This window comes from Anabas testudineus, chromosome 17, assembly GCF_900324465.2.
Source record: "Anabas testudineus chromosome 17, fAnaTes1.2, whole genome shotgun sequence".
In the NCBI taxonomy this organism is placed as follows: domain Eukaryota; kingdom Metazoa; phylum Chordata; class Actinopteri; order Anabantiformes; family Anabantidae; genus Anabas; species Anabas testudineus.
Window position 1 is genome coordinate 19,164,274 of NC_046626.1, and position 25,308 is coordinate 19,189,581.

Below are 25,308 nucleotides of genomic sequence, written 5' to 3' on the forward strand. Positions count from 1 at the left end.
AAATATTCACCGTTCAATTTCACGGTGATCCTTCAAAGTCACTTGAGACAACTGTTACAGAACATATTATGTACACTCTTTGTGCCTCTCATCCTGGTAAATACCTGCAAAGATTAATCAAAACATAAGGATGCTCAGTCCCAGTTATTGCAGCACAGTGCAGGTCAGGACAGTGTGGGAGTTTCAGACACCAGAAGGTGCAGGCAGAACACACACATACTCACAAAGAGGTGGTAAACCTATAGGACACAGTACTGACATAATGCAGGAATTTAATCTAGCACCATGGTCTGTGAGATGAGTGATAAACCCTGTGAAAGTGCTGCTTCCTTCCACACTATTATTTCCGAGCTGAATGAATCTCTGAATGGGATGGTCAGACCTGGAAGGTTTTAGTTACAGGACCCAAGACATTTTACCAGAGACTGAAGCTCAACCAGCAGCCGCTGATTGAGCCAGTGGCCTCGAGGTCTAGAGGATTTCAAAGATTTGAACGACTTTGTTTGATTACAGACACAAAAATGGAAAGTTTCTATGTATGAAATAATTCCTGTTTTCCAACATGCAATAGATCAGTAAGTGCTGGGTCTAAATGTAAGGCTTTAATAAATGGGTTTCACACACATTGGCATGGTTTATAACAGAGTGGTGAACACAGTTGAAAAATAAATAAATGGTTGGTATTTTGTTTATTGTTGAGCTCATATAGTTTTACTGCATGTTTATTTTGGGATACATGATAACAGTTGTACTGTAACTTGGGTACATTCTGAGACTTCAATAACCTACCTGTTGAATTTAAATGTTCTCTCACAGGATCATGCAATTCCTCTTGAACAAGAAGCGATTTAAGGAAACTCTGAGGCCTTACGATGTCAAAGACGTGATCGAGCAGTACTCTGCTGGACACCTGGACATGCTCTGCAGAATTAAATACCTCCAGACAAGGTCAGCAGCTACAGTACAGATGTTTGAAGTGAAGTGAATCTCCTCTCCCTTAGGCTCATCTTGTTTCTCTTCCTTTAAGGATCGACATGATTCTTGCTCCTGGACCCCCCCTCACCCCAAAACACAAGAAAACTCAGAAAACGCCCTTTGCCTACCCCCCCAATCAGTCCCCCAGGTACTGTCACACTTTTCATAACCAGTAGACGGCACCATGTTAGAAGATTATACTGTGATATTGGACACAAAGTGCTAAAATAAGCTAACTCAGTATTTCTGGTTTCATCATGTGATGTTTTAAAGGAATCTACAAATATTAAAGATCTTTGATTTTATTCTGAAAAGTTACCTTCCTTTGTTAAAGTGTTGTTCAATCTAATACATGTCTGTGCAGTCCATGTATTCCCAGTGTCCCTGTGTTTCAGACATGAGTCCTATTTAGCCAAAGCTGCCTCCATGCCAGATGCCGAAGACCAAAGCATGATGGGTAGATTTGTCAGGGTGGAGAGACAGGTGAGCATTAGAATCTCGAAGAACCTTGTGAGAAACTTCAAGATGTGTTAATTAAGCCGAAACATTTGTACCTGAAATAAACCCCCTGTCCACCATTAAGGTCGGTGGCTGGTTTAGACCATCAGTCTACTATTGTGAATGTGTTTCTATGTCAGGTGGAGGACATGGAGAAGAAGTTGGACTTCCTGGTGGACATGCACATCCAGCACACTGAGCACCTGCAGGTGGACTCTGCGGGTGGTGCACAAATGACCCTGGAGACCTGCGATCCGACGGGGAACAGTGAGATCAGACGAGTTTTCTTGAACTACAGTGAAGCATTTCCGCACATGTCTTACCAGGTTCCTGTCAGCAAGGTGAATACCTATTATGGCAGGAGTGGAAGAGTGGATGGAGAAGTGGGGGGGGTGGGAGGTGTAGGCCATGTAGCCCCAGATCATCGACCAATGCCATCGAACCAATGCCACCCTCCAGCTGCCATCCCCACCTACACAGAGCGCCCTACAGTGTTGCCCATCAGCTCCCTGCAAGACTTATCCGCAGGGCAGGGTAGGACCACAGGGGGGCGGGGGGGCGACTCGCCTCTCTCCATGCTGTCGGTGAACCACGAGGAGCTGGAGCGGTCACCCAGCGGTTTCAGCATATCTGTGGAACGTGAGGGGGAGGAAGGGGTGGGCTTGTCAATGGGGGCCGGGATGGCGACTGGGGATGCCAGCTGGACAAGACCCAGACCAAGCTACTTGGCGGAGGGGGAGACGGACACAGACACGGACCCTTTCACACCCAGTGGGGGTCCCCTGCCACTCTCCTCCACAGGGGAGGGATTTGGTGATGCAGTGTGGAACACGCCACCTTGAGAGGTGTTCATGTTACCACACAGTAATCCACAACTAGATACTAGTTAGGACTTCTCCAACCCATGCCTCTAAGCCCAGATCATTTTGGGTCAAAGCCACACCTCTGGAAAGAACCACTCGGAGGACAAGTGCGTCCAATCCGCCTTGATGCTGCAAGGTCGCGAAACAGGTCATCGACCTTCAGAGGCCACTGTGGATCTCACTAATGACTGCCAGAGAGCCGTGGCATCGAGTAGGCATCGGAAAAAAAGGGAAACCAGACCGTTTGTAAAGTAAAACTCTGTACAGCGCACTCTTCGCAAAAATTTAGCTAAAATAAAAAAAGAACATTAATATACATATTATATACACCCAAAAGCTTTATCGCTGCAAAGCCAACCGCACTGCATGTAACGCATGCGATTTTTAGTGTAGACACTGCAAAGTTCAGGACATCAGGAAACGGAAAAATAGATCGAACGGATACATATACTTGCTATGCCATTTTGTAACACTTATTTTTTATATGAATACATTTTCATTGCTTTTTGCATGGTTTGCATGATAATGCACCATTCTAGGGGCGACGGATAGAAGGTGATATTAGAACCAAAAGTCTCCTGTCTCTTTGTTTTGTATGTTTCTGGGTCTGTGTGTGTGTGTGTGTGTGTGTGTGTGTGTGAATGTGTGTGAGAGAGCTTGTGAATGCAAGAGAGAAAAGGCATCACAAAACACTGGTAAGTTGCGAGCAGTAGCGTGTCACCATTTATGCTTTTCTTCACATTGTGCTGTATATTTTCTAGACTCAGCTTTGTCCAGCATCAGAATTTCTGACCCTGTCACTTTGTTTTCACACCACTGTGCTCTTGAGTTTTATAGTATGTCACCACTTTGTTCATACTAACTTGCCACATGCACAAACACTAGAATTCGAAACACTAAATCTCTGCTGCTTTGTTGGCACATGAATTCAGGGATATAAACCACCTGTATGTTTTTAAATAACAAAGGCTTCCGAGTGTCTTGACTGCTGAATTCAGTTTATCACTGCTTAAATAGGTTTTTACCTAATGATTTATATTATCTGCCTAAAATTCCTAACACTAGTTAAATAAAAGAAATCGTTTTAAATTAGACTGTACAGTATATTTCTACTCTCACAATGCTCTGTTTCAGAGTCAAATTCAAACTTTGCTCAAAACAGTTGGAAATATTGTGATAAATCTGTGTCGTGACTGATTAATTGTAATCCTGATGATAACACAGCTCATCAGATTTTAAATGTCAAATAACAAATACAAATAACCAGAAAATCCAACCTAAATTTAATATAGTATGTGGGAAAGTAAACAGGTACACTGTATACTGCAGCCCTAAGCCTTCTAGTTTCCATTTTTTCACAGATCTAATGTTTAAAACTATAAATTCTGCACAGAGCTGCCTTCATTCTGGATATGTACTATGTAAGTCACATTCAAAGACAAGCCATGGCCTTTTGACCTCTTGCCCTATTTGCACTGGTTGATATATCTTGACTACCTGAGGTCCTGTTTTAATCCCCAACACCATGTTAGAAATCTGTAAAACACAAATTTTGACACAGAGTTCTGTTTACGACTATTTTTGATTTTTCTCAGAGTAGAAAATTCCGACAGCTGCAATGAAATTTTTATGAATGAAAGTTTTCTTTTATTCCGAGTAGCTTGTCCAGTTACTCTGCAGTATTTTAATTTCCAGTGTATAATCCTCCTATCGGAAGAGATAATTAATCACTCCAGGTAATGTGACTCCTGATAAAGTACAGACAAATGAAATAAGAATGATTTTATTGTTGCAGTAAACATGGCTATGAGCCAGTAGGATGTAGCACGCTAATATCAATCCACCAATCTCTTTATAGGTGACCTGTTTGTAAAAGACAAAAACGCAAATGTAATGTATCCTAGAGCTCACAAATAGGGATTACATGTTCTTACAGTCCAACAACACATTTCTATATTTAATAATGTTCTTTTTTTATCTTAATTTCTTCTCATCACACACAAATGAGCATATTCCACAGTTGCATTGTAAGCGACTTGAATGTCCAGTTACGAACACAAATTCACACACGTGAAAGCAACAACGCGACATATTGGAAACGCTGGAGTGACATAGAGACACAATAAGTGACTGAAATAGTAAAACGTTTTTTAAAAAAAGAAAGAAGAAGCCTGAGTACCACCTACTGCGACAAAAAAAACAGCTTCACACAAGATCACATATAGGCCTGAACAGCATTTACTACTTTAGATTTAGGGCGCCACTGATACTGAATGTAATATCTGACATCCAACTATATCGACACACGTGAATTATTACTCTGTTATAGCATGTTCAAGCACCTTTAGAGTCGGGTAAATGTTATAGAAGGGATTCCACACCAGGCCTCAACAGGACGCTTAAATAAAAACCTTAGACGTCAGTTTTAATCATTTAATCATTTAATAAAACAGGTAACTGAGATAAGTACGTTTAAATTAAGGCACTTAAGTAAAATTTCAGTTAAGTTTATCTTACTAATAAGGTCAACTTAAAATATTCGGGTTAAACTAATTATTGAATTGGATAAACTTAACTGAATAAAGTTCCACTTGCTAACTAAGGTGATGTTCTTCAGCTCAGAGCCAAAATTTGTGTGTTTACAGCTCTGTCAGTTAAATAGTATGTGAAGCAGCTGATGTATTTTGCATTTTAAGAGGCCATTTGTTGAGTTTAACTAGATCTATGTAAGTTATCAAAACTGAATTAAACTAGTAAACTGCACCTAGATCTGAGTGAAGCCTGGGGTGGAAGGAGCAATCTGTGAAATTAGCAAGGTGAACCAAACACAAATTATCATATTTAACTAATTGTATTACAGTTACTATTATTACTTAAAGTATCTTCTGCTACTAAAACTCACTCAATCATATATATATATATATATATATATTTAAAATGGATAAACATAACGATATATCCCTGTTGACATTTGTTCATCGTGCCTCTGAAGTAAGAATTCAGAATGATTCCACTTTGTCGTTCTGTATTTAGTGTTTCAGTGTCACTTCATCTCACAACAAAACAAACACTTCACAAGATTTATCAGTGTGAACTTTTATTTATTTATTTGTTTATTTTAGTAAACAAACACACGGCACAGTCTTGCTTTTGTAAAATGCTGCTTTGTAGCTTTACAATGCTTTTGGCTCATTCACTAAATTCAGACTCACCATGATATCAGCTGCGCAGAAATGTAAAAGTTGTAATGTTTTACTACTTGTTTATTTGTTTACATCAACTGTTCTGTCGATTTTCTGCTATTAACATTCTGGTTTTGTTGAAGTTTAATCACTCTCCAAATTCATATACACCAGTGTTTTTGTTGCCTTGTCCATCGACTCGTACAGAAACAGGTGCAGTTACATCGCTTCCAGTCAGAATTTACATGCTTCATTCCTTTAAATTTACAAGCATGTATTAATTGATAATATCGCCAGAATAACAACATAAAAACACTGATAAATTTATAGTTACGCAGCAAATTAATGACTTTTCACTAATTTTTTATAAAGGTCTTCCAACACAAAAAATTACACTGGGAAAGAACAACAAAAGAAACACCACTTACTAAAAACTGGTACTTACCCATGTTCTTGAAAACTTAATATAAAACTCACTGATTACTTTTCAACAGTGGAAAAATACTTTTAATTTTATTTCCTGTCCACATGGGTTGTGTGGAATAAATTACATAATAAAATCCATTGACATTCTTAGATAAAACAAACCCAGAACAAGCAGAATGGACATTTTTAATTAAAATTTGAATCAGATTTGCTTTGTTGTCAAAATCCTGCTTGGAGAAAACTTTTTTGGTGCCAAAACTTCTGTTCACATATTCAGTAAAGATGTTTAAGGACCGAGGTTCAGTGTAGCTGTTTACACCACATTGTCTGACACTGACCCCCCCCTCCACTCTAATTGATTTTTGGACTTGATTACTCACTTATTCCACCCACTTTGCCTTGTGCATCAGTATGATCTTTCCCAGGATTGCTAAGTTTCTCATCCTGCTTAATTACTTTACTGAGTCATGTCTGTCTAATACAATGAAAAGTGAGTGGGATGTCGAGTTCAAATGTCTTCATGATCATTATGTACAAATTGAGGAATTCATGTGTATAACAAGTGTTCCGGTCAGACAATGACAAAGACAACACTCTGCCCTTCTAATTTATAATTTAGTTTCCACTTTTGAATATAGTACAGTATGTTTTCGCATTTTAATAGTGTCTACCAGGTGCTATGGTATCCATTAAAACTGGACACACAATCTTTCTAGTACAGCAATTTACTGTAAGGCACTATATGGCCTTTTGATCATTCAGATTTCTCTTGATGACTTAAATCTAAATCTTTCTCCTTCGATCCTTCAAAGCCATAATTTGATCCTTAAATGAAGCATTTTCTCCACATATCTGCCCTCTTACATGTGTACTCACATGTGTGTACACGTGTACTGTGTCATTTATTTTCCTCAACTCTATGTGTGTGAACTTGTCTGTATGTACATGAAAGAAAAGGAGCACTTTATGGCATCTGTGTAGTCAAGAGGGCAATAGTGCTTGCTGTGATTATCTGTTAAGTATGGTTGTACTCACTGTAACTTACCAAGCAATGCACTGACTGACACGTTCTACATAACCTGTAATTTTATGGACATTTTGATTGCTACAGATTATTTGTGCCTTGGCCTTTTACAGTACAGTTCTTTACAGTGTATATGTTTTTATTTTGACCATGCTTTTCTCGCTATGGCTGTCGACACACATCACACAAAACAGTTGGTAACATCCATGTGAAGGCTGCATTTGCACATACACTCATATTACTTGATGCTAAGATACCCCCCCATCCTCCTGGACCTAATCTTATCTCTGCACAGGAAACGCACATAAAGTCCTCTCTAAACAGGCTTTGGTTGGATCACAAATGTTGCAGCAAATGCAGCTGGTGCTACAGCTTGGCTATATGCAAATCATCTTAATAGTCTCTGAAGGCAGCTTGCTCTGAGAAAGTTTGAAAATGTGCCAAAAGACTGTAAATGTAAGTGTAAATAGCCTGGTTCTTTGAAGGCTAGCTAAAATAAAAACCCACGCAACATCAAAAATAGCACAAAAGTATCTGTTAAGTCAGTTTGGGACGTGTGGACCTCGACTGAGGCTTCACAGAGAAAATTGATTTCATAGAGGGATATGAAAGGAGAGGAAATCATATTTGGTGTAACTGCAGCCGGCAGGTTGAACAGGAGACGATGTCTTTAAACATAGATGTTACGGACTGGTTTGTGAGTTAAGTCACAGCAGCTTCTTTTGGTCAGAATGATTAATTTCTTTTTTGTTCTTAAGTTTCATTTAGAGGAGGTTTGGACAACTTTACACTAGTGGCCTTCAGAGCTGTGCATCATTTTCATCATTCCAGATTGAAAAAGATAAACTTGCCATTTCTATTCTGTATTAGACCACTTTGAAAACTTTGTTTGGAAGATATAATATGCAAATGTATTCTTACTTGATTTTTTTATTTTTTGTCTTTTCAATTGCACCAGTTATTAATAAAGTACTGAATTGAAAATGATGGGAGTGGTGAATGGTGTGAACATCACATGAACTCCATCACAAATGGCTGAAATGTACATTTTAACAGAGGTAATTTACTCTGAGATAAGACCCCTTAATTGAAGCTTCAAACTATAAGGGACGGGTTTTGTTTGTACCAGTTTTTTCATTAATTATTAGTTCATTTTATTTCATTCTGTGTCTTTTCTCAGGGGGCAGCTGTTCCCAGGCCCTCAGCAGCCCTGTTTCCTCCCCTGCTAATCACTACTGTGTGTCTGAATGTGACTGCCAAGGCGACCAAAGTGCCCACCGATCCCCAGTCATTAAAAACCTGCATTCACTCCTCTCATTCATCTTCCCGCCGGCTCATGTGTCACTCCAGCGTCTTTTTTTTTTAAAGCCAGTTTACCTACACTGCAAAAAATATCCTTCACAACAGAAAGTACTAAATTCTGAACTTATAACCATTATAATCGGGGATAAGATGTTTTTCTTATTTGTTTATGTATACGGCTATTTTTCGTGCCGAGTATACAGTAAATATTGAAAAGCATCAGTAAAAATATATTAATGTGAAAATTTTGAATGTTTGAGGCTGTGAGGTTCTTATATCACACTGATGCATCGTGGTTTAGAGAAAATTACCAAAGCAATAAGCACAAGGTTACAGTAAGAAGACTCTGTACTGATGTCGACTGATTGGGGGTATGGTGGGTGGGCCTTTGGACTCTGGTCAGATGTCAGTCGTGGGCCTGATTGGACCACAGCCTTATGAAACAAGGAACTAAACAGACAGTCACACACTACACATGCAGTTTGTGTAAGAAGAACCCACTCAGAGGTGAAAGTTGGCTGCTGTGAACATGAAAACGATGACAAATTCTCCACCAGGTAAGAGTAAAGAAAAGTACAAATTGAAATGACAGTTTCATGTTTGCTGCAGGGGAAGTTGAGCTGTTGAGTTTAAACCACCAAAGATGCCTTGGTACTGTGCACAGTGTTGGATCTACAGGTGATTTCTCACATAAAAAATTAGAAACGAGACAAACTCTAAAGCTGGAGAAGGTTTCTGAGTGGAGAGTTGTAATTTTAATCGGTACTTGGAGTTGCATATTTTTTGCAGTGGAGCTTGTGGAGTGGGTTAGGGATCAGTGCCCAGTCGACATCGCAGAACTCTGTAACCTGCCAGACTGCTGCCAACCTCTGCTGTTCAGAGGAGAAAACAGGCTTGATTTAATCTGTATCTGACTTTAGGTGTGTGATACGTTGGGTGAGGTTTGATGCTGCTCGAGGATCAAAAGTGCTGCAAACTTTACAGAAGAATTCGAGCAGCAGGTAACCTGTGTTTGCTTATTGTCTTTCAGTAGATTAGAAGGTTTATAAATACAGAATCTGCATAAATCAAAGTATCAGAAAAACTAAATTCAGAATGTATCACTCTTTACCTTAATTTTGTTCTGTTTGTACAAAAAATAGTTTCTGATTTCAAAACTATAAATTTTAGTCTTTGATGGGCTCAGTTTACTTATTTATTATTTAATTTTATTCAATCAATTTAATACATTTGTACCCTTATATTAGCACATTATCGTGTTTCAGACGACTGGGGAGCAAAGATCCACTGATTTGAATATTGGTGATGCACCATCATGGCATCACTGTGCAAAAATGAGAAAATCTTTTTCACACAGATAATCACAAACTCAGCATCCTTTTGAAACCATTTGACTAAGGTCCAGAGTTTCCTGTGAGCACAACACTGTTCTCCACTGACTAATAACAAAATTTGCACCAGGGCTTCAGCGGGGCCATGGCGGGTTTCCAGAGAGCTGCACAGCATCGACGCCTCTGTTTTGTAATCTGCATTTCTACCATTTTACTCCTCCTCTTCAGCCAGGGTACGTCTGAATATGTCACGTTTTTAAAAAAGAAAAATGGATGTCCAAAGATCTGCATTTGTTTCTTACATGTGTTGTTTTGTTAAAGTTATATTATATTGGTTCAGGAACAAAAACGAACGAGTGTCCGTTTACTGAAATTAATTCTAATTAAAAAGTGTCAGATACAGGAGTTTTAGTAAAGACATGAAACTCGTCGGTCAACTACAGGAGGAATGATCTGAAAAAAGTTGAGCTGCAATCATTCATCAAATCATATTTGTTTCATTTTTCTCCAGCATTCAAACACAGTTGGCAGGATTACAGGCACAAAAGAGAGATCCTGGACTCCACAGGTAGTTCTCATCTCTTCTTTCTTATGTGTTAGCGTGTTTATGCATTAGTATTTAGCATTACAATTTATTTATACACAACATGTCCTTTGGTAAAATGTAGAGTCATTCATAATTTACTACTTTAATACTTTCTCAGGATTACCTCCATCATCACCAACTGTAATTTTACTGTTGTTGGAATAAATTGTTCAGTAAGTGATAAATTTATTTGTGATTTAAGGTGAACTCTGATGTTGCAGAACTAAAGATAAAACAACTTGTCAGGATATTATATCATCTGAAACAACAACTGTCCCAATGTGGACAAAAGCTGATGCTGTATCTTAGAACCTGGACTAAATATGTTATTTGAATAATACATTATGAACATGTGTGTGTATTAAATGCACTGAATGATGGATTTTTTTTTAGAGATAAAAGATCTGTAACTACAAACTGTAACGATCACACAATTTGTACAACTGCGCTTAGACATCAGCAGTGAACGATGTCTAGAATAATTTAAACAAAATGCACGTATCACTCAATATATGACACTAATCCTAATCTTGCTCTCCTGTTATTCAAATAACGACCACCCAGGGGTTCATTCTCATATGGATACAGCCACATTCTGCTGATGCTGCAAATTCCCTAATGGAGATTAAAACCAGAATAAGCTCCCAGTGACTTTACTGTCTGCTTTTATTTCTCAGAAATCTCTGCAGAGCACATCGATCCAGCTGCCATTGACCTCACTCCCCTGGTCAATACCTTAATAAATTCAAGCCAGTCGGGTACGTCGTTATAATATCATTCATGAGGAGATCAATTCTGAGCTGTAAATCTTTGATGTATAGTGATTAAACCGCAGCTTACGTCTGGTTATTCTTCTTCTTCTGCAGAGGTCGAACTGCAGTCAGGGCTGCTTAGATTCACTAAATGTCAAGTTAAAGGGACAGTTCACTCAAATAGGACCGAAGCGTTCTAACTTTTGTGGAGGTTTTGTTAATAAGTTGTGCTAATAATGACAGGATAGACTGGATCAGTCCCTCACAGTAATATTTCATTGGACCACCTTTAGCTTTGATTGCTGCATGCATTCACCGTGGCGTCATTTCAATAAGCTTCTGTAATGTCACAACATTTATTCCCAAACCACTCTTTCATTATTTGAGCCCAATGAATTCTGACATTGTCGTCTTGGAAGATGTCCATTGATGGAATAACCTGGTGATTCAGTATGTTCAGGTAGTCAGCTGACCTCATTATGTGGACCCATAACGTTGCTGAACCTAGGCCTGACCAACTCCAGCAACCCCAGATCATAGCACTGCCCCCACAGGATACAGTAGGCACTAGGCACGACCCTCCTCTCTTCTTACCCTGATGCTCCATCACTCAGGAACAGGTTAAATCTGGACTCATCAGACCACATGAACTTCTTCCATTGTTCAGTTCTTAACCCAGTTTCAGTAGTTCATCAATCTCCTCAGATTTTTTCTCTGCTTGATGTCAATAATTAATAACTCTTCTGAAACAGATTAACATCTTTTCCACGACCACAGGATGTGTCTTCTGACATGGTTGTTTAAGAAATGAGAAGCTGCTCACTGCACCAGTTAGAGTTAAATAACTTGTCAGCCAAAAGGCTGAAAGGAAAGATGTTCTTACCTATTTGCTCAGTTAAATCCAGGGGGTGAGTTAATGTAAAACTCAGTGGAAAGGTGGAAGCTAGTTTTTCATGCAGCTTTTAAAATATTTAAATGTCTGTCTCAAACTTGAACTAATCATATGATCTCACTGTTTTAACTGACTCATCCTGCATCTCCTCCTTCCCTACAGGCTCTCGTCAGCTCTTCTCCCTCCTCAGCGTGACGTCTTACAGCTCTCTGGCTCTCCACAAACTCACCCTGTTGGTCTACAATAGTAAATATTCCCTCCATACAAACATCGTGCCCTTCTGCTGCTCTGTGTAGCAGCTGCTAGAAGTGAAAGAGTTAAAACATAACCCATGCTTTTACTGGATGTCAGTATGTTCCTAGAATTGAATACCTTTGCGAGTAGCGCCATCTTGTGGTTTGAGCACGACAGTGTGAATTACAGTGCAGAATAAAAGCAGTTTCAGGTCTAAATGTAATCTGTCAGATGGGCTGTTCTGTCCCCGACAGGAAGGTTCAAACTGAATTGATGTGGGTTTTGTTTTGTTTTTTTCAGTTTCCAGTATCAAAAATATAGAAAACAACATGTTCAGAAGAAGATTCTGTTACTGTGTCACGAACGAGACCAACGATTTAACAGGTGGGACCATTTAAAGAATCAATCTCATCTTAAACATGAAGTATTCGTTGCCTTTTTAAATATCTAAGTCCCACATCTTTGACTTGGTTGTTCCACAGACTTCACAGCCATTCTGTTGGATGTGATGGGAAACTCGACAAGCTATCTGCATGAACTCTTCAAATCCTCCTCTATATTATCAGGTATACAGATTTACCATGAAGAAACCTCCAGTGTTCCACATGTGCTGCATTTAAAGTGTGTTTTCTGTTTCTGTCAGTGAGTCAGAGGAACAACTCGAACTGCATTTACATCTGTGTGATGGCAGGTAAGATGGGTAAGTTCTCTTAACTGCTGCTGTCCATTTGGTGTATTTAATGTATCTTAATCTACTTCACAAATTACAGTTATAATGAAACCGGAATCTGCAGCTGTATACAGAGTGACATATTAATGAATCACTCTATGCACACTTCACAATGTCATGTAAGTGAATCATTACATTAATTGAGGTGATGATGAAGTGTCTGTCTGTGTTTTGTCCAGGCAGGGAGGTGCCGGAGCTCTGGGAGGTTGAATCCATCACTCCACTCTTCAATCAGACCATCGTCGAAGGACCTCACAGAGGTTGGTTAAAAATACATACAGCAGTGAAACCTACTGTAAACTGGTTCAGATATTCCATCACATCGCAGGTGTTATTATGGTGTGTGATTATATGTACGTTAGAGCAAACGTCACACTTTCAATGAAAGTGAAAACAAACCAGCAGGTGGCAGCATCACCACAGGACAAAGCCCTGACGAGAAGCAGTTAGTGTCCTGGTCAGGTGTTATTATAGTAGTTTCACCCCTTCTTCTAATTGTTCATAACAAATACCGTCCTCTCCGTCTTATATTACCTCCTTTTTTATTTAACTAAACTTTTCTTCTTCCTTTTCCAGTAGGTAACATCTCTGCCTTCAGACTGCCTGTTGGTGAGTCTGTGAACACTTAACAAGCTCGTTCAACCATCTCTTGTCACTGATAAGACACTGGAGAGCTGCTTTAATTCATGTTTGCAAATCTCTATTTTAAACCTCAGAATGGCACCAACTGCCCATAAATCTGAGTCACATCTCTCCGCCTGGGATGAGCTCCATGTTAACGAGCAGAGTTCACTCTACGGCAAATGGTGAGTTTCTGCAGGCTGGTGAATGTTGCAGCAGGTTTATTTTATTTAAGACCAAATGGGGTAATCTACATCTAATATTATCCATTACTACATTACTTAACAATCATAACAGTAATAAGCTGCTGGTTAATTGGGATGAAATAGTTATTATTGATCTCACATCAATAGTCACCAGGAGCTCTAAAGCTCTACTAAAAAGTAGCATGATAAATCAATCTAAAATGATTCTAGCCCATAGGTTTTTGCACCAATTGGTAATTTAGATCATTTATAACCAGTCAGGAAAAAACACTGAGCTGAATTAGGTTGGCTTAGTGCCATTAAGCCAGATGTTATGAGTTGTCTTTGTTGTGCTCATGGAGCAGTAGGGTAGACTCAAGAGAACATAAGACCAATAAAGTCTCCACTGACATCATTCGTTAATATTTTTCAATCATTTTAAAGCCCCATAATTAGACAAATCTGCTGCTGACCTGCTTGTGTGTGCAGATCATAATAATGTGTTTGGTTTCAGTATCACCAACCATAATGGATGAAACGGCTGCTCCAACGGCAACAATCACAGCTGCACAGACGCTGACAACAGCACAGCAACGTGCAACTGTCAGTCCACCAGGTCAAAGTACAGCAGAGACGAAACAAACAATGGGACAAACATCGACACCACAACAAACAACTACACAGACAGTAACAACACAACTGGTGATGACAACCAGACGGACACCAGATACAGAAAAAACAACGGCATTTCTGCAGCTATCCACCACATCGAGCTCCCCAACCACCTCCACACCACTCACCACTGTGCTGGTAACAGCTGCTGCAGCTGTGACTGTTGTTAATAGTCAGTCACCAGCAAGTAGAACCCAACTGCCCACAACATCCGAACCTTCAACACTCTCGCTGAGTACTAGTCTGACCAGGCTGACCACAGATTCACACCTGCCGGAAACAACAAATCAACACATGACGTCTGCAGTTCATCCAACAAGACTCTCCCCTGTCCATCCCACAGTGGGATCTACAAATACTCGAAGGACTACAGGCCCTCTGAGCAGGAGAACTACAACACCCAGCACGCCTGTGCAAACAGAGAAACCAGGTAAAGATTTCAGTTTATAAGTTTTTTCATAACTACTGTAGAAGGGTGTTGCCTTTTACAGTGTGTGTTTTTGTTTAGTGGAATTCAGAAAACTGAACACCACCCTTCACAAAGGGAGGAATGATTGTTGTATTTGATTATATCTGTGTATTTTCTTACTGAAAGGTGCATTAAATTATTATGTAATGAAATTTGCATTTGTTAGACTTAGTCTTAGTTTTTCTTGTATGTTTCTAGGTACAAAGTTTGCTACCATAGTGATTTTAAATGAGCTGCAACTGTGTTTTAAATCCGCTCTAAAGCTGAAAAAAAAGTCAGCAAACCAACTCTTGGGATGTAATTATATGCAAATTGCCTGTAGTTGCAAGTCTTTATAAAAAACAGTAAATGCAAAAGGTAACACCTGCACACTGACTCACAAACCTCAACATTTAGAAGTCTGTCAGATGTTCATCAGGTCCCGATGGGGACAGGCTATGACTTGGAATCAGATGTTGCTGAAGAATAGATGGTTTACTTCTGAAAAGTCTCCAGCAGACAGGTTAACTACCACACTGTCAACGGTTTTGTTGGACATATCATCACAATCAAAACTGTCTCCTGCTCAGTTGTTAGATCTTATTTTTGAATGAGGTTGCAGATGTTGCTTGTGCATTAGCTTTGAAATAGATTCATTTATACCTGGCATTAAGGTATAATATGTGTCTAAATATGTTCTCTAGTTAAGGAAACACATATCTTTATGCTCATGTCTGGACTAGAGAACGTACAAAGACACCTATTGTGTGCTAGCTTTAGGTGTAAATGTGGCCTTGTATGGTCCCTACCCTCTCAGACCACCTTACTAAATGCCTGTTCAGAACCTCTTTCCCTCTGATTGTCTTGGGTACTTGTCCTGTAATATTTTGCGTGGATAACGTGTTGTTTGTGTTCTGCGGTGGACCTTGTGACAGTGATGTTTTTTATTCTCTAGTGAATATAAAGCAAAATAATAGAGTTTAAATATATAAAAATGACGAGTGCGCTTGATGGATAATTTGTAGCTATTACTGTGAACAGCTTGTTATCTGCAGTCATGAGTCTGCGCTGCTGTAACAGTTTGACTCTGACGGCTGACCTGCTCTCAGGAAACAACTGTAATCGCATCAGATCCATTCACTGTCATTTCAGGAGACACCAACAGCGACTGATTCAATTTTAGCCCAGCGAAATGTGTGCATTATGTCTGCATGCTAGATTATGGGAAGGATGGAGAGAAAGCCATGTAGGAGGCTGAGGTAGTAACCATGGAAACCAAGGTGCAGCCCTTTTATGTGAAAGATTTTATTTAAGCTGCAATAATTTAAAGCAAATTTAGGCCAAACATTCAGCGTTTGTCTGTTTGATGATGATCGGTAATCTGTTCAGAGTGGAGGAGATACAAACCAAACTACAAAAAGCTATCCACAAAATCAAGGATCAAATTATAATATCACTAGGTTACATGTTCAGTGGCAGGTCAAAAAAAACGTGTTTTTTATTCTAACATAGCACTATTCTTTCTTTAGATAAGTAAATTTAAGGTTAATCATTGTTGCTGAATAACTGTTCAATGTAACAAGTCATCTTTTGTATATTTCCCAAATCCAAATGAACCCAAGTGAAGGTTAAATCATTAAATTAGAATTTGTCACTCGAGCGGTTCAATCATAAAATATGCATTATTTATCAAGTTAACTCATATTTATTCAATTTAGAGAGCAAACAGTGGGTGAAATGCAACTGGTTTGATAAGTTTATTATGTTAAATTTAAAAAGTACTCTGTGAAAAGATTAAGATGTGAAACACAGCGGGTATTTCATTCCCTTTTTGCTTTAAGTCATCATTAAACATTAAAAGGTCACCAGTCAGGCACATACTGTCACTGTCTGACCACAGTTCCCAGTTTAACCACTAGGTGACGGTAACATTACACTGTGGAAACACCCGTTGCTCCCCCACTGAGTTCTGCCTAGCAACAAACAGAAGGCCAAAGCATCCTGTGCAATTTGTCACTGAGTCATTAGTGTGTAATAAAATGAACATTGACACCCAGCTGCACGTCTCTGCACTTTCCGTGTGGAGTCTGTGGATGTCTCGTAGATAGACCTTGATGTTTGTCACACGCCCCTGGTGAGAGTGGCTGATCTGTGCTGCCGCTGTGAACACTGCAGAGCATTTCATGTTGTAGTTTCACAGTGTAGCTGCAGAATCTCTGGATCAAAGTGTCCATGAATGAAACTCTGAACAACATATGGTCACATACATGTTGGCGAATGCGGCTTTTTGAAGCTTCAAATGTCAAATGTGACACAAGTTTTCAGATGTTATTCAGCTTCTGCCTAGCTTCTTCAGACAAAATAAACATTAGAAGAAAAAGGTATTTATGATCATTCTGTGATGAAATGAAGGTGTTATATCTTGTTTACGGTCAAAACACCAGATTATATTGTATTATTGTATTGTATTAAATATGCGCCTGCAAAGCGTAGCCATCATGATAAACATCATCATCAGCTGACGTGTCAATTTGTCATGAGACACTGCTGTCCTTCTGACGGCCTCAGTGCTCAACATGTGTCCCCTAATTAGCACAGCTTAGCTCTTACTGCTGTGAGTTGATCAGTTCATTTGCCTGTGTCCAGTGTGTCTCACGTGTGTCATTAGAATCAGTTTATAAAATGAGTTTATGTAAAATACATCAGTTGAATCCTTTTTCCTTTCTTTACATTTGATTTTAGAAAGGTTCCTGCCCTGGATGTCGCCATACTTGGCATCACAAAATGAACAAATTCCTGCAGAATAACTCAGAAGCATCTAATTAAAATTCACAGTTGAATATGTATTTTTATGGTAATTATGAGCCAGTGTATCTGCAATGCATTAATTATGATTAGAATGCATCAGCAGCATTAATGGGAATTTAAGTAGTGAAACATTATACAAAATGAATGCAACGAGAGAATGTGAAGGATGGAGGTGAGGATGATTTATTCTCCATGTGAAATTGTCGCTATGGGTTTCAGAGGTTAATTATAATGTCTTTATTATTACATGTGCAAATGTATCTGTGCGATCATCTTTTATCTTTGTAATTAACTTCTTAATTACTTGGGTTTTGTTTTGCAGAACAGATGAAGTAATTAAACAGCTTCTGAAACTAGATCAGCTCGGCTGAGGTTTGAACAGAGCTGGTCACAGCTTGTTTATGACTCACGTGAGCTCTCGCTCTGTCTGTTGAGAGGTTGTCCTTGGAGGAGGCCGGAGCTGACCAGTGAATGGGCGTCGAGCAGCACGACGACGGTCAGCGCTCACAAGCTGCAGCCCTGTGTGCTGGAGCTCTGCAAGTTCTTCTCTCAGTGCCTGTGCAGACCATTTAGCCACAAGACGCGTCTGAAAAGGTTTTCACACCATCAAATTACACTTTCTGCCTTAAGATTAGGCTGCTGCAGATTGGAGTTTGAATTATGTGATGCAGAATCTGACAAGCTGAGTGAGAAAAGAGGAAGTGAAAGTAAAAATGATAATGGATGTTGGAAAAGTTTAAATACCGGCTTAAAGAACTTCACATTTGATCCAGTTTTGTCCTAAATAATGAATTTCAATCCACAAATCACCATTTCACACATTGATTGTTTTACACACAGCAGCTCATGGTGAGAACACACTGAGGACTGATGGTGCAATGTAAATTGGAGCCCACATGTAAACCTAATGTTTACACGCAGCTAATACTTACTGGGTTGATGGGAGGTCAGCTGTTTAGTCATATTCTTGTCTTGACAGATACTGTGATGACAGCCACCTCTGGTATGAAAAACACACGTCTGAAGTCTGTCGGCGGGTCAGGAGAATCTCCTTCTCCAGAAGTAAGTGAAATGTATTATTATTATTATTATTATTATTATTATTATTATTATTATTATTATACTGCTGGAACCTCTGTGTCCTGACAGACTTTAATCAAACTCACAGATGAAAGATGAAAGAAATCGTTCAGAGCTTCAGATAAAAATCTAGCATCAGTGCTGCCCAGACTATCAGATATTGTATCTATAAAGAGTTCTCAGTTTTTTATGATTACAGTGTTTTCATTTACAGTAAATTCAGTGGTAAGTTTACTACATAAACCTATAGCTAAACTATCTTTTTTTGTTGTTCAAATGTCATAGAAAGCTGTTGGTTCAATAGTTATGGAAGGTGAAATGAGCCTATTAAAAGGCAAAGAAGTATAAAAAATATGTTATCTGTGTGATGATATGAGAAATATAAGAATTATATAAATAAAATAAAAAAAACATGACTTTTATTAACACAAAACTTATTATGACTAGACTTCACCCACTGCTGTAACTCTAGTATAAAAATGAATGAAAGATTAGGCAAAGTAGCGTGTTGATGTGTGAATGAGGTCCTAAGTTCTGTCTCCTGAAAAGGTTCCTGCAGTGGAAATGGGCTTTATTATACAAATGTATGAGGGGTGAAATCTAACAGATTGAGTAATTAGGGAGCTGGTGATGGAACCATTCAACACACAGGTTTGATTGTTGTCCAGTGCTTTAAAACTTATCAACAAGGCTTTGAAACATGTCTGTTTTTGGTGGAATTCATGTTGATGCTTTTAAAACACAGTCAACTACAGAGTTGTGAGAATGTGAATCAGAAATAATTGGGGGGCACACTTCATCTGTACTGATGGGGACACATCAGACATGTTGCTGGGAGTCCTATCAGAGCTCATTAGTGTAGCAGCTCTGCAGGAGCCTCAGAGCTGTGCGGTCATGAATCCTCAGAGTTAATGGGCTCGAGAGGTTGGAGAGAGAGCCGACTATTTCACAGCTTTTGACACGGCGAACACCCAGTGCTGATCTCACCACCAGGCCAGACAGAGGACTCACATGGTGTCATATCAATCCTCCCCCTAGTTGTAATTAGACCTCAGTGTGTAATTTTAGACTCGGTTTTAGGGTTTGATATATAACGGCAGTGACTGAAGTGCGAGATCACATGCAATGAGCTGCACAGCTGTATAATATTTGAACACCATAAATGTTTTCTGTGGTGGATCTGCTGCACGTCTGCATTAAAATATAAAACATAACATGAACAACATAAAATACTTAGGTTAGGTTGATATTGTGAAAAAGCCTAATGAGCCTAAGGTTAAATGTGGTTGTTGAGCAACAGTATAAAACCTCAAGAAAAGATTATTTCTGCAAGAATCTGACCAGCAAAAGCATAAACAAATCTATATGAGTAAAAATAATTATACGTTGTGTATGATGAAGTATTGATATTTGGGCTTTGGTGGAATTAAAGCATGCAAACATTACAGGAATATGTCAAAGTGCACAGAGGGGAGAAAGAAGCAGACAAATGTAGAGGTGAAGAGAAATCTCATTGCGTTTTCTCTGAGCCTCCTGGCTAAAGGAATTCGTTTTAAAGTTTGTTTTTAGTCAGTTGAACATGATGTCGGGTTAGTTTCACAAATCATTTTCCTGCCAAAAGAGCAAGAAGCATCAGTTACTATGGTTACCTGCACCTTGAGTATATAAATGATCCAGCAGGTGTTTATTTCTGGGAAAAACTTCAGATAACTTGGACCATGTGAGGTAACAGCTGCTGGGTTTTAGCAGTGACTAATGCAATTTGGAGGCACTAATGTGCAGCAGGTGGTTATTAAAAGTTAAACCTGATTAATGAAAGAGTTTTACTGAAAATGAAACTAAGAAATCTGAATAAAACCATTTGAAAACTTAGATTAGCGCTGATCCTACCGCCTGTGTTAGTGTGCAGTGTTATTAGATTCATATATTTACAAAAGAATCTGCCTCCAGTGCAAGTTACCTGGCTGTAAACCTTCTCTCTCCTCCGTCCACAGATCTAAAACAGAGGTGCCTGACAAAGATGTGCAGCAAACTGTGACCTGAGTGGAGGCAGAGAGAAACAAAGAGCTGTTCATTATTACAGAGCGCGACTGAAAATACAAACTACAGTGTAGTTGTGGAGCATCTGGAGAATCTGGTGATTTCTTTCTAACCTGGATGGATTTGAAAATTGCTTAAAATGAAAATATTTGACTCAACAGTACAACGTCTACACATCATATGTTGATATTCATCACTATAATCTACACAGTGTTTGTTTTAGCTTTTAGGGCCGACAACACTGCCGTCCAGGACTATTTAAGAAACGTCGTGTTCTGTTTGGAAAAAAGATTAGGAGTTTGTCTTTGTATAAAGAAACCAATTTTAGTTTTTTCTTTCATCTGTTTAATAAAAATCTGGCAGAGCTCTGAGGCTACAGTTCAGTGAGTTACACAGATGTGAAATGTTCACACGACTTCTCTTTAATTGGCAACTGTTTGAATTGTAAAGTTAAAACACTGCTGCTTTTAAAAAGGTCCTTTGAAGCAATTTAGTCAACAAAAGATTATTCATGGTCAACATTCAAGTCAACAAGCAAAGATTACAATTAGTTTCAAGATACATTTGATTGGCTGTAGTTCCATATGGAGGATGTAGAGTTTTCCCACATTGAGGATAAGTATAAGGACATTAAAGGTATCACATGTTCAAATGGTGATATTGTTTCTCACTAAATTAAAAGTGAATGTTGTACGATGCAGCGTAAAACTCCAGAGACCAGTGGGTGTATTTTATGAAGCTTAGATCCTGTTTTTAGTTTATAGATGAACGATATTTAGCTTAAATGAAATGTACAGTATGATATGTATCTTCACCTATCCCCAGGAAAACAGTCAAATCAACACACGTGACAACTATAAAAGTGTATTTATGTCTGTTGTGTATCATTTAACACAAACCTCTGCACCATCCTCCCCAACAGACGCACCTGTCCAACACAATGCCCCACTCTCAGTCCCCCTGTTCACTGAAGCATCTCCCCTGCTTCAGTGGGTAGTCATTGATCTGAACTCTTGGGAAGATCAGATAAGACCAGGTCAAATCCTGGGTCATAGATCCAGCCCCCAGTGGGACAAAGACCACTCTGTGGGTCCCCCTATCAGAACCCCACCTCTGTTAAAGCCTTAAATACTTGCACAGGAACCAAACTATGATAAGCTCCTGCTCAGGTGTCACCTGATAGCCAATAAGACCTGAACTGAAGGACCCCCCCGCCCCTCAGGTAGGTTTGATAAGCACGAGTAGTGAAGCTGAGAGTTTATTCTATTGGGAAACTCGACTTCAAACACTAAAAAGGCTTCTCCGCTCTATATTGGCTGCTAATGTGCATCAGTTGTGTCTAATTTATTACATCGACACAGAGTTTCACACGAACCTACGTTCAATGACTCAACCAGCAACTTCTACAGCCACCACCCAACAAATAAGGTAAGATTCTCCTCACTGATTTCTATTTGTACCATTTTAACCATTTTTGCTTTCTTGGTTTATTTCCTGTCTGGTTCAGTATCAGTGTTTCCAGTAGTAGAAGGCAGAGACGTGCTGCTCGTTAAGTTTTCTTAGTGAAACTCAAGTGAGATTTAGTCCAACAATAACTGACTCAAACACTAACTTTAAACCAGTAAAGTTTGTAGCTAGCATGAAAATCCAATAAGCCCCGTCTGAGACCTGCAAGTCTGCATAATTGATGCAGTGTTTTGCTGTTCTGCTGTGTATAAACCATAGGAGAACCATTAGGGAGAACAGATACCTGACTGCAGGTTGGTGCCCAGTTCAGTGGTGCATGGTTTAAAACATTATTTAAATTTCACACACATGAAAATGACCCCCCCCCCCCCCCCCCCCCCCCCCCCCCCACACACACACACACACACACACACACAGTGTAAACTACTTGTTAACTAGCTGGGAGAGGTGCCAGTAAGATCCCACTTTGCCAGATTGTTAGCAGTCAGATTGCAAGTTACAGTAGTTTGCCCACTAAAGCTGCAGTCAGAGGGTTTAAAGGATGGATTCAGGCAATTTAAAGTCTGTCTTAAAACAATATTGATGTTGTGTGTGTGTGTGTGTGTGTGTGTGTGTGTGTGTGTGTGTGTGTGTGTGTGTGTGTGTGTGTGTGAGTAGCTCTACTCTCCACAGCAGCCAACTTCTCATCAGCAACTATGCTGTAAACCTGCACAGTCCTCGTTAGATGCTCATCTAGAGTTCAGCTGAGACTTAAAGTGCATGAAACATGGTACCTTTAGAAGTCAGTTCTTTACCAGCATGTTACACAGTGAATCAGAAACGCAGTACAAACACATGTTGGGTTTGAATTTGAGCAGGAATTAACTTTCTATGGATGGAAACATGAATCAATGAGACACATCTTTACATTCACATTAGTTTCTTGCCAAGCTGGGTAAATATTGACACAATCATCCTGTAGTGTTGCTGTAACGTGATCATGGCTGTAACGTGATCATGAGTGTAACGTGATCATGAGTGTAACGTGATCATGAGTGTAACGTGATCATGAGTGTAACGTGGTCATGAGTGTAACGTGGTCATGAGTGTAACGTCATCATAGCTGTAACGTGATCATGGCTGATGTCATCATAGCTGTAACGTGATCATCTTTTTAGCCACAATCTCACTTTCTACTGAACTTTAGTTTGGGTGATTGATAAATAACAACACACACTATGCATTTATATGCACTTACCCCCTTGTTAGCTGCTGTTAGCTCAGCTGGTGAAGGCGCAGCTGTGCTCTTCAGACTTTTTCTTACAGCAACTCTCCTACTGTGATAATCGTCCTTTGAGAAATGGGCTCCACATGCAGCACATGCAGACTCTTAGTTTTGCAAATGGCTTATTTCTGTCCATTTCTGACCAGTGTGGCTGTTTACTGTATATCAGAGCAGCAGCCTGGTCCTTTGAGGATGCCTCTGTTTTTTGTCCAGTGCTTTTTTTTTTCCAGATCACTTATTCTAGCTCTTTACATGGTGCAGAGACGGAGACAAATCGAGGACAAACATTTTAAAAATGTTGATCAGTGTCTAATGCATGTATGTTGTATAATCTAAACAAAGTCAGAGTGCTTTTATTCAAAAATAATTATGGGATAAAACTGACAAAATTCAAATCAGCAGTGCACTTAGAAGTTAGCTTAGAGCACAACTTGAGAATTAATGGCTGATTAAAAACAGCAAACCCACAAACAGCTTGTAGAAAGTATCCCACTGCTCCTACACTGCAGGGAGCGACTATCCAGAAAAACAAAAGGATGGAAGTTTAAATAGATTGTAACTCGGACACAGAGACTGATTTAATTATGGAAACTTCTGAAGCTTCGTATAAAACTCACAAGAACATGGGAGTGTATTGATGCATAAACAACTGTCTGTGCCCTCACAGTCATGTTCTGAGTTTGAATAGTTATTGACCGAAATCTATTCTCCAGTGGTAAATGTACAAAATTGTACATGGGGTGGGCATGAGGTTTAGGGAGGACGACCAGGGGCGTGAATAACTGCAGCTGTGCATGTTTGTCTCTGTACTACAGCAGCTAAATTTGAATATTCAGATTTATTTTAACAGGTAGTTTAAAAAAAAATGTGGCTAAGATGGCAGCTTAAAGAACAAACTAACCTGAAACATGCACATACAGTGTATAGATGTTTAATTAAGCTCAGAACAAAAGATGTTACACCAGCTTGGGCATCTCTAAGATGCATTTTTATCATTTTGGCAGTTGTGGTGCAGTGTTTTCCAGCTGGGGGTATCATGGGTACTGTGCATGATTTGGGAGTAAAGGGGGAGACAGTGCTGTAGATTAATGTGCAACATTGATCATTTCTGCATCAGATTAAATAATTAAACTCTTGAATAAAACCAGTGACTTCTACTGCATTGCAGTGCTCAGAACCACTAATAAGTTCCCCACTTTTTAGTGAAATGTGCCAAGCTGAGCCGAGCCACAGGTGGGCCGAGCTGTTTAAAGCCATTAAAGACGCTGACACAGCGAGTGGAGAAGGTCATCCATCTTGTATAGTGTGGCAGCAATCAGTGCTGCAGTGACGGGGTCATTTATGGAGGCACAACGTCGGGTTTCTGTTACACATGAGGGGAAAAAAAAAAACGCATCACATTTCTGCTCCCCTCTGATATTGTTTCTTTGATTTGGTGTAAGGTTCCCACATCACCTGGAGGGGATTAAGGTCGCTGACAAAGTCTTTGCAGTAATGACAGCGTGGAGCTCATTTGTAACTGAACTGGTATGTTATTTAACAAATATTCTTCACTCGCAGTCGGTGCAGTTTAATGAGGATTAAGCTGCAGATGCATGAGTTCTGAGTGACCAGCGCCTCCAGTGGCTGCACAGAAAATTACAACAACATGTTCAAAACAACCATTTATTCTGCCAACCTCAGTACTGAGAATGAAATTGTAGAAACTTTAATTTTACAGTAGAAAATTCAGCACTGTTAACATTCACATGCATATATTAATATAATATTAGTTTATTTGGTCCAAGCTTTGTTTGGATTCTTTGGTGCTGCTGGTGAAAAACAATGAGAAGCCGAATACTCCGAGAATCTGACTATGAAATAATTTGATCCTGTAGAAATGATGTGCTGTCCCATCTGTTCTTCTTTACTCTCATCTGATCTCACAG

At 39.3% G+C, this 25,308-nt stretch overlaps 2 protein-coding genes across 2 annotated transcripts in view; both read left to right on the forward strand.

The window, feature by feature from the left end:
- kcnq3 (potassium voltage-gated channel, KQT-like subfamily, member 3) overlaps positions 1-3,374 on the forward strand; it is a 60,751-nt gene extending 57,377 nt beyond the window's left edge. Inside the window, exons 13-16 of the mRNA XM_026374801.1 lie at positions 817-948; positions 1,028-1,123; positions 1,371-1,458; positions 1,614-3,374. Of these exons, the coding sequence (XP_026230586.1) occupies positions 817-948; positions 1,028-1,123; positions 1,371-1,458; positions 1,614-2,315 (1,018 nt within the window). The 3' untranslated portion in view covers positions 2,316-3,374. The remainder of the gene's footprint in view (positions 1-816; positions 949-1,027; positions 1,124-1,370; positions 1,459-1,613) is intronic.
- A 6,372-nt stretch (positions 3,375-9,746) lies between these two features.
- Positions 9,747-20,647, forward strand: LOC113171909 (HERV-H LTR-associating protein 1). Its single transcript, XM_026374646.1, has 14 exons — positions 9,747-9,834; positions 10,113-10,169; positions 10,865-10,945; positions 11,994-12,077; positions 12,366-12,449; positions 12,548-12,631; positions 12,709-12,765; positions 12,975-13,055; positions 13,375-13,404; positions 13,512-13,601; positions 14,116-14,703; positions 17,967-18,123; positions 18,509-18,591; positions 20,604-20,647. The coding sequence occupies exons 1-14, from the start codon at positions 9,747-9,749 to the stop codon at positions 20,645-20,647; spliced, it is 1,608 nt and encodes a 535-aa protein (XP_026230431.1).
- The last annotated feature ends 4,661 nt before the right edge of the window (positions 20,648-25,308 follow it).